Raw genomic sequence first — 10371 nt, forward strand, 5'->3', positions numbered from 1 at the left:
GTGACCTTTGTAGCAAGGTTCCTAGATTGATAAAAACGTTACGACCAGCCAAGTCTTCTTAGATCTATCACGAAGTTTCCTTTGAAGATGTAATGAACCGGGAAGAGTCAAGCACTCCTAACAGCGCTCAAATGAACATTATCCACAAGACCGCGTTTCCGCCTCCGTATGTTTTTTCCACCTCTATTCGTACTTCTCTTATGCCTCCACCTTCTTTATGTGCAAACATTGCTAATGAACCTATAATACGAAATGTTTCCCCCGGTCTTTCAAACAGAACTGCCCGAAACCTGTGTCAATTGAAAAACTTCACTAAGACGTTAGACTCTCATGATACTGATACGAACTGTGTATTTGTAACCCGTAATATATATAGCCAACGAGATTCATCCTTCGCGTGATGAGATATTCGACAAGTTACGTCATATGTCACATAAAAATTATACTTTCTTCGACTATTTAGGAATCGATCTTTATCCGTATAACTTATTGAAGATAGCAATTTCATCTAGCAAGAATGCAAAAAACTGCAATTTCTCGAGTGCATTGAAAGCCTTTCTATCCTCCAATGCAGTGTTGTTTCGAGAGGGATGTGTCAACGTCTAAACTGGCCTCAAGGATCGTGCCACCCGCTTTATTTACTGTTATCCCTGAAAAGTTGTTAACAAACGTATTTTTTAAAATTTTCATTTACTTTTGTGTGGCATGGGCAGGATGTTTGTCCATATTAGGACCAGTATATTGCTCGGAAATCCTTATTTTCCAAAACTATGAAACATCATTCGAATTCGATCATAATGTAGGATTTGTTACAATAGAAGCACAACTTACATGTGGTAGAACAAGTGACCAATCCTGCTGTTCGACTTAGCGTACCAGACGAGAATAATAATCAGTTGACGAGAGATAGGATCTTCATTGAATAGTTGGAATGTTACATATGCCTAATCACCGCTTAACTCGAAGATAGTTATTATCATTATTAATGGCTTTTAATGACATCCTAAGAAGGTGGTCAGTCTCTCGTTTTCACATAAACGAACGAATGAGTTACCTTTGCATTCTTTGATTTCACTTGTCTAGATTACATTCCTCACGTTCAGCTCTCATTTTATTTGATCTTATTTACCCTCTACTCACCATCTTTTTATTCTTCTCGCTATGTTGATGTGAATTGCAACAAATTGAGCCGGTATACACTTGCGTCAGGCCCTACATCAACTAACCACTAAGCCAATGTTTCACAGATCATTGAGTAGGAGTTTGTTTTATAAGATTTTGGTGTAACTAACCTAGATGATGCCTGTCTCGTTTCCGAAACTTTTTAAAATCATATCTGAACATCGAAATAAGCAAAACATATCGCAATGATGGACAGTTATATGTCAGTTTAACTGATGTTGACAAATAAATAGATGAATTCAATGAACTGCCCTATTTATTCAAATGTCATAACTGTTTTGATACTTTTTATATTTACTAGTAATAAACAGAAAAAGGTTGGAATACATAGTATGACGATTATGAAGTAAAAAAAGGAAAGGGCGAAATTTGAATTATTCAAACTGTGATATAATAAGTTTACGTGCGTGCCTGTCTAACTTGAGACGATCAGTAAATATTAATATTTAAATAATAATTGTTGTATATTCAACAACAGATTGGTTAATATATATATATATATATAATGAAGTGTGGAAAAAAGTAAAGGATTTCCCTATAAATGTAAGTAAGTGGGCATTGTCATTGATATAGTGTTACTAATATCATATTTATATCTGAAGAAATGGCAACTACTCATATGATGTATATATGTGACAAAAAATAAGTGGAACAATTGTCAATCACTTGATGAAGAGAAATATACATTACAGATGAGAAGTCAAAAAAAAAACATGGTTCTTCAGAAAAGATTCAAGTTCAAAAAGTGTCTGTCCTGTTTTGTAAGTTAGTAGTGAAAGTAAATTTTAAGTGGGTAGGTAAATAAAAACTGGGACCCAGATTAGTTATGTGTTCTACGTACCTCTACCAATGAAAGTGTTTTTTAAATAATAATCTTTCAGACATTATAAAGGATAGCAATGAATGTAGCAAGAAAAACTAATACATCAAAGTAACTTCTAGTTTCAGCTTGCGAAATATCAAACTGTTAATATTATAACATGATTACCTGTATTTTAGTAAAAGAGATATACATTGAATAATTCTTGTTTCATCATGTTTAATACTTCAATTTGTATTACTGTGTTCCCCTTTCCATGGATGTTCATTTTACCAAACAACGTGAGACAGAGTTTATTAGAGTAAGGAAGTAAATTTTATAAGCTATATAACCTGAGGCTGTATATAACATGATTAAGTAAAAAAAAGATTTCACAGTAAAGTTTGCTTTCGGTTTGTATGTTTTTTCTAAAAAACGAAGTAGCAGAAGAGAGAAAACCTAAACAATTTGTGCTTTTGAATCATCCAAAAACAGCCTCTTACTGAGAACTATGGGAAAAGATAGAGGGAGAAATGTCTAGATTATTCATTTCTTATCGTAAAATGAGCGTAAAACTCCAATTTTGTTACGTAAGTGTAATAACAATCGATATTTGATGAGATTCGTTCAAACTAATTTATTGTCCGCAAATCAACCTCTTCGCGTATTGAATTCTTTACGACGAAATCCCTGTCAAAGAATTATTGAAAACACTTATTAGAAGTAAGACTAAGTGGTATGCGAAAATTCAGTGTTCAGTTGGCATATATTTTAAGACATCAGTAATTTTTTAGAGTTTAAATACAGATATTTACTTCATCATTTCTATATATATATATATATATATATATATATATATAGAGAGAGAGAGAGAGAGAGAGAGAGATCCTGAAAATATATTGAAACCTTATGTATCCAAAAGAGTTTCGAATAACAGTATTTGAGATGTTCTCAAGATTAGTTAGCTGTGTTGGTGTACGCCTCTCAGTAGTGTTATAAGCGCCAATATAAAAACGCAGTATTTTTGAACACTCATGTTGTTTTGCATTTGTTTCAATGATAAAATAGATGGTTACCAAAACGTATTAATATTATTATTATTTGAATGCTAACGTTAGAATTAGATTGTAGAAATACCCCCCTTGAAAACCACGTTGGGATTGTTGCTTTCCTTATTATAAGATCCAGAACAAACATATTTCAAGATAAAGTTTTCAGCAAAATGTTTTTTACATTTTTTGACTGCACTGTGGAGATTCTGGCGTCACAGCTTACATAATCACTCAATTGTGAAATGAGTATTCTCGTCTAAACTAAATGATAAGCTTTTTATTTATGAGCTCACAGAAACCGTTTAGTTGATAATTTAGTCACGACACGGCAATACACTAAAGAATCCTAAGGAAACGCAACTATGGGAAGAAAATGAATTTAAAATATTTTAAGCAATAAGGATATGACTGAATATAGACGAACCTAAGTTAAAAGCAATATCATATAATTGCAAATGGTGATTCACTAATTCAAACTGAAGCTTATAACCGTGTAAAAAGACTTACAATGACAACTTTGAGATACCTTTTTGTGATTTCCTTAACAGATACATCATGATAAATAGTGAGTCGGGATTCGACAAGTATGATTCCACGTACTAAGCTCTAGAGCATGGCTATGTGTGTACTGGATGAAAGAGAATGGTCTATAAATTCCAACACTAATTCTTTATTGAGTTAGGGATGATCGACACACTGTTTTGATATTTCAAAGATAAATATCTTAAATCGAGACCACGATAATTTTAGCAACCTAGTGAAACATTGTCTATCCCTGAAGGTTGGCACTGTATCCAGATTTCTGACTAATTATTTATCTAGTCAGGCTTAAAGCTGCAATTTTTTGGCAAACCAGTAGTTTTACACACAAAAAAAAACATTTGTCATAAACAAAGGTATGATTATAGAAATATAGCTGTTATATCCTAGCGAAGACATGAGTACGAGTAACTTCCGGGACCTATCAATGGACGATTATTCTATATACATTCTTATTGTTTAACTATTGAGTAACTAGATTTTATATATATATATATATATATATATATATATATATATATATATATATATATATATATATTCATATCATTATAAGCTTCATTTTGGCCTATGAATTATGTTCAGTTTATTAATTACCGTCTCCCACGTTCACAGCCACATTTGGCTTGATCTTGTACAAATATTATTTTATATTTTATGGTGTGATGCGGTCTGTCTGCCTGATATATAAACAGAGTATGTTTGAAATAAATGATTCGCATAGATTCGTATAGCAGAAGCTGCAATTGGTGTTCTAGACTCAATTGGGAGGGCTAGGCGGACAAAGGATCAATAAGGACGCTAGACTACTCATACCAGTTGAACGTCATTGATTTGTCATAGTGTTAAGATTAGACAAGTCGTATTTCGATTGGTGGATAATTCACGTGATAAAAAGCCGGACATAAGATCAATAACGAATTAGCATACGTCCTATTTTATATAAAGTCATAACAATAGCAAGTAGGAATCTCTTGGGCGAAGTAGGTTATTGATAAAAATGTGTATAAGTATACAACATATTAAGATCTATGATATAATGTAACCCAACTTACTTCTTGTCTTTCTCGTTGGTCATAATAAAAGAAATCATCGAAAATAGATAATGTATGTGAATATGTGGCAAGTACTTCCATTACTTGTTTGCCTCGTTCTAAGGGAAGTTCTGTAGTGTCACGAGAGTGAGTTACTGGTTTATTATCATTTGTCTCAATGCGAATATGTCTCAATGCAGTATTAGGAACATCTTTTACAAATATCCATCGAACCGAAAATTTACCTTGCCATTTATCTTGAGCCCAAACACTAGCTCTAGCATTATAGTCAACACGAGAAACCATTTCAGCCATCCCACAAAAATGTCCAGATCCATTGACTGAAAAAAATAAATATATTGGATATGCATGATTGGCCTCCGCAAATGCTGTGTCAAGCTTCTTGTTGCCTAGTTCTGTTGAACACCAGATAGAATACTTAATAGAACGATGAATATCATCTTCGGAAAACGACTTGATTACAAAGAATCTGGCCTTTTCTATGTGTGTGTCGAAATCATTGGGGTTGATTACTTTAGCCAAACGTTGGTGCAGCGCCTCTGACTCACGTTGAAAAGCCTGTGCAGATCCATCTGAGGTTAGTAGGGATGTTGAATTATTTGCAGAATGGTTACCATTATTTGAAGTACTCTTTAACTCAGAGTTAGACTCCGCTAAAGAACGTCCATTTCCTGACTGGTCCCCAGTATTGACTCGATCTTGTTGTGTTAAATGCCCATTATTACACGAAGCATTTGCCATCAAAGAATTAGCCCTGCCAACTGAATAGTTCCCAGTAGAAGGTTGGAAAGACCTGTTTGCAGCTGTTGGATTGTGAGGATGAGATCTTTTCGCTGACCACCCTACAGAGTTTTGAATAACTGCAGCTGACCCTTTGGGTGGTTGTCCTGCTATATTAGCCCAAGTTTTAGTACGTGGTGAACTATTGACGGATGTAGCAATGACTGACGGTGCAGGTCTGTTACTAGCTGAAGTAGATAATCTACTTGCTGGATAACTACTTGGATTGGATTGTGATCTGGATATATTATCGGACTTATCCATAGAACACATGCTATTACCAATCTAAAAAATGAAGAAAATAGATTTCACATATTTCCCAGTAATATATTTAAATATATATGCAAGTAAATAAATTGATGTACATATTTGGCGTTTACCTATTAAGCAATAAGCCCAAATTAATTTATTCGTAATTAGCTGATTTTAACATTTAAATGATGTAACTAAATGATAAGTGCAGAAGTTTCTGAGAAGTAAATTGTGAATCGAATTCTAATTCCCGACTGAGTAAATACACAAACCTACAAAGCGTTTGGTCACACTATTAATGTTTTATTTATGTTATAAAAATCACAACTAATTTAAAGTTACTTGATGTATATTTTTAAAAGTAAAAAGTAATCGTTGCTCTACTGTCATATGCAACGCATCCCATTAGCAAGGCGAGATGAGACCATCAGGACAAATCACAGAGTAGTAGAGGTAGTAACAGTACTAGCGGTAATAGAAAAGATCAGGCATCGAAGATACGACTCAGGAATATATGGATTAGCGGAATGAAAATAAAAATGTTATACAGTAATTCGGAAACTTAGGATTTAAGGGGAGACAAACAGTAAGTGCACCTATGCCATTCCAAATCAGTAAAAGCAATATTACCTCTTGGTTACGATAACCCTGTAAACCCCAACCAGGTAGTCTGCATCTACCTACATGGCTTAATCCAATTGCCACTGTCTCTATGGGTTGATGATAAATCTTGGTTTTAATAGTTGAGATCATGAATCAATTGAAGCTAGACCACCATGGAAAACCTGGAAGCACTGGACTGCCGTTTTGTCCTTATGTGGGACTCCTCAGCAAAGCGCATCCACGATCCCGCCTCGCGAGATTCGAACCTAGGACCTATTAGTCTCGCGCGCGAGCGCTTAACCACTAGACCACTGAGTCGGCATCCAACGGTGCTAATGTCTAACTTCAACCAATCCACAAAATTGAGCTGCCTATAGCTTTCCTTCAACCTACATCAACCATCATCGAGTATCGAGGTAATCGGTTGGTGGGCGTACGTAGCACATGTTACGACCACCTTAGTTAAAGATTCACCACCTTACTAATCAATTTGCCATTTTTACCTACTACCCTGCATCTAACTCGGTGGTCCAAACATATATGAGTAATGCTTACAGAACATTTGTGGTCGAATACTAGTAATCTAAGAGTGTTCTCTATCTTTAAAGCTTACATTTCACAACCAGAAAGTAGAACAGAGCGAACTGATGCGCTGTTTGGGTGTAAAAGATTATATTTTATGGATATGGTTTTGAAGACCTAAAAAAAATAATAACAAATAGATTTTCATGATTCCCTGTCAATCCAAAAAGCGCGAATTGGTGACTAAATAACCATATACAGAATATATGTAACTGTATTGACTTACTCTATTATTTTCTTTCATATGAGACCATTGTGTTACTGAAGCATTATGTAACTGAACATTACTTCCATTCCCAACAACTGAGGTTTCATAAAACGGGACATGCAACTGATTTAGCCCACTATCACTACAAGTTGCTGCCTCGACACCACATCCAACATTTAGTCGACCGAATTCATCGATCAGATGTTGTGAGATTGTTTGGCACTGATTTACTGAAGCATAGGGATCCAACATATTGGCAGCACTACCAGGCAATCCATTTACAAGATGTGATTGAGTTCCTTGCGATGAAAACGGATAGGCAGGTTTTGAATTCGGATGATGGTAGATGAATGAAACACCAGGGTCTTCAGTAGTACCTTGTTGTTGCTGCTGAGAATAGCATGCAGGTGCCGCGAAAACAGTATCTCCCATATTCGACGATGTATAATATGTATGTGGGTCTTTAGATGACATATTTGCTTCCGATGGACCTTGACCAAAGTGATTGATTGTATCATTTTCACCACAAGGTGACAATGTCAATTGTTGTCCATTTGAAGAAGCCCAGCCCTCATAGGGAACGACTGCACCAGTAGGCCTGTCTATAAATGAAGAGTTTGGATAGTGAGTTGGAGGAACAGTGAAAGGCCAATTAGGTAGGTTACCAAGAAGCCCATTAAGTTGGTTAGCATTAGTAACAGATGGTCTTGCGGAAGAACCAAAGTACATTGTTGTGAAATCAGCTGCTCTATTATTCATTGAGGGATTAGGTAAGAAAGACCGACCTGTTTGGCCAGAAACGGCATTAGCAGCACCCTGAGGAAGTGGATAAGCTGCAGCTGCTGCTGCAGCAACTGCAGCCAGCAAAGTCGCAGCATAAGGTGATGATAAAGAACTGGATGGAATATTACAAGATTCAGATAAATCCCCAGAATTTGAACAAGCTGTCATTGATGGATGTGTACGCATATTATTCATCATGTTTGAAACAGCGTTATAAGCATCAGTATTAGACCAATCGTTTCTTCCAGAAGCCACTGCTGCTAAGGCTGCAGCGGCAGCCGCCGCAGCTGCATTTTCTGCATTTGGGGTTGTAGCTGAGTTAACTCCATTGCCCTCACCCATTCCATAAGACAAGTGCGAGAAAAGTGTCCCATAGTAAGCGTCCGCTGAATTATTGATACCATATATATTCTACAAAGTACATTTACAAATATCACAAAAATGCTTTAAATAATCAGATAGAACAACATGGTTTATGATTTACAAAGTGATTTAGTCTAGACTCGAAAAATAACTTGGTCAGATAGTTATGATTAGTAAGGAAACGATTCATTCTAATTTTCAACTAACGCTTTAAAAAATGTAAAATGATGAAGCCGAAAAAATGCTGATAAAACCGTACACAAATGTTTTATGCTGTGTTTACAAATTTCAACTAAATGATCTCGTCTCTTGATCAAGATACCCAAGTATTAGACAGCAAACGTAACTCAGCAACCGTGTAGAACTAAATGGTTCAGATAATGTGCCATACCTATTGGGTGAGGACTTGATATTAATCGACCACTCATATTCCATTACAAGAAGACGAATGAACCTGTAACTTGTCAGTTAAATTTAGTCTAAATTAATAGCCTGAAACTAAATAGACAAGTAGTAAACAGCTCAAAAATTAACACTTGTTTCTAAATTTCTAAAATTTTCCCACGAAGGGACTTTGCTTGATAGTTACGATATCGTTTCTGAACGTATCTAAACGTAAAGACAAAAATTAAATGGTGCACAGTTAATAAATAGCACTGGGTGGAGTTAGATGCTCATTCTTAAGACAAACAAGATGAGATTTATGCCCAAAAGGAGAACTTTTGCACATTATCCAGCAGCTAATAGCTCCTTATGGTGATGAGTAGTTCCTCCATACAAATAATTTCCTAACGATCTTATAGAAAATGTTTACATTTTATACTACATGTCACAGTAAACAATTAATGCTTTATTTAAATGTGACAGTCCTAATCGGTTAATACTAACTATTATGACCAGAGTTCCCAAGTATAAACCTCATTATTTTAGAGAGAATAAGCTTAGACTTATAACTAAATGAATCAGTTATCTAGCTTACCTACAACTCTAGGTAGGCAACACATGGTGAATTATCCATTAAACGGCGTATTAGAGATACACTTTTAAATTATAGGGTTGGTAGTTTAGTTTTAAGTGAGCATATATGCTTTTTTTGTTTTCTATACGATATCAGCCTACACATGTTTCACGTAAAGAATTGCGGCTTTCAACAACGCTGAGTTAAAGCATAAACTATTGAGGAAATTTGTACAAACCAAACAGTTAAATAAAATGGCCAATCCACTGAAATGAGATCTTGCTATGTAATTCATGATCGTGACGAAAATCAATCTCTATCCTCTTCGTTAACAATCGAGAATTTATTTGAGCTACGAAATTTTATTTAGCGTTTTGAAAACGAATTAAATGGTACCATTTGAGTAAATATATATTTTATTTATTAAGAGATATCTTGCTGCTCATAAAGAATATAACAAAAATTTGCGACGGTACGACTGCTGACTTTTGCTTTGACAACCAAATGTATGGGATGTTAATTGTTACCAACGTACGATCTGGCACGAACGTACAACGGTCTAAATTATCATGTTTCTCCAACACATGGAAATAAAACTTGGAAATATGATAATCGAAAGGTAAATAATATCAGATGCAATCGAAAGTCAAACATGAGAAAGGCATCTCAAGCAGAAAAAATGAAGTTAGTCAGTAAAAAACGTGGGAAAACGTGAGGATATAGAATGGACTACGGTAAAAAGTCATTAACAGAATACAGATTTAAGTACCTGGCTTAAAGCCGCACATTTTGTACGGAGAATAATGTTACTATCTGTTTGGTCATATCGAAGTATATGGAATAGCATCCAAACTTGTGACCTCATTGAAAAAAAAGAAATGAGCTAACTACTAAGTCATAGCAATCATTTGGAGACAATGATGACTGAACACAGACTCGTTGTATGTATACAGTTTGTTCAGGCCAGGTTTTTCAAGCAAACATAACTGCTCCTAAAGTCAAGCCATACATTGTCTTTTACAGAAAGACTAACGTCATAATAGTGCTAGTCTATGAAATCATCAAATAAACTCAGGTAATACAGTGAACAGTCAGAAATCAACTCAGATTTCCGTTTCTTACAAAAACATAAATACCGTTTTGGTCAAGAATGCAAAAGAAACGACCAGTGAAAACAGTTGCTTGATTAAAAATAAGTCATGCATAATCAACGT

The 10371-nt window shown here is 35.1% G+C and overlaps 1 protein-coding gene across 1 annotated transcript; it reads right to left on the reverse strand.

Annotated features, from left to right (window-relative positions):
* Positions 1-2290: 2290 nt before the first annotated feature.
* Positions 2291-8178, reverse strand: Smp_040460 (hypothetical protein; the record flags this gene model as incomplete). The annotated part of the gene is made up of 3 exons (XM_018795088.1): positions 2291-2671; positions 4629-5693; positions 7072-8178. The coding sequence occupies 3 exons, from the start codon at positions 8176-8178 to the stop codon at positions 2633-2635; spliced, it is 2211 nt and encodes a 736-aa protein (XP_018649435.1). The 3' UTR covers positions 2291-2632.
* Between the last annotated feature and the right edge of the window lie 2193 nt (positions 8179-10371).

Source organism: Schistosoma mansoni, chromosome 1 (assembly GCF_000237925.1).
Source record: "Schistosoma mansoni strain Puerto Rico chromosome 1, complete genome".
NCBI lineage: Eukaryota > Metazoa > Platyhelminthes > Trematoda > Strigeidida > Schistosomatidae > Schistosoma > Schistosoma mansoni.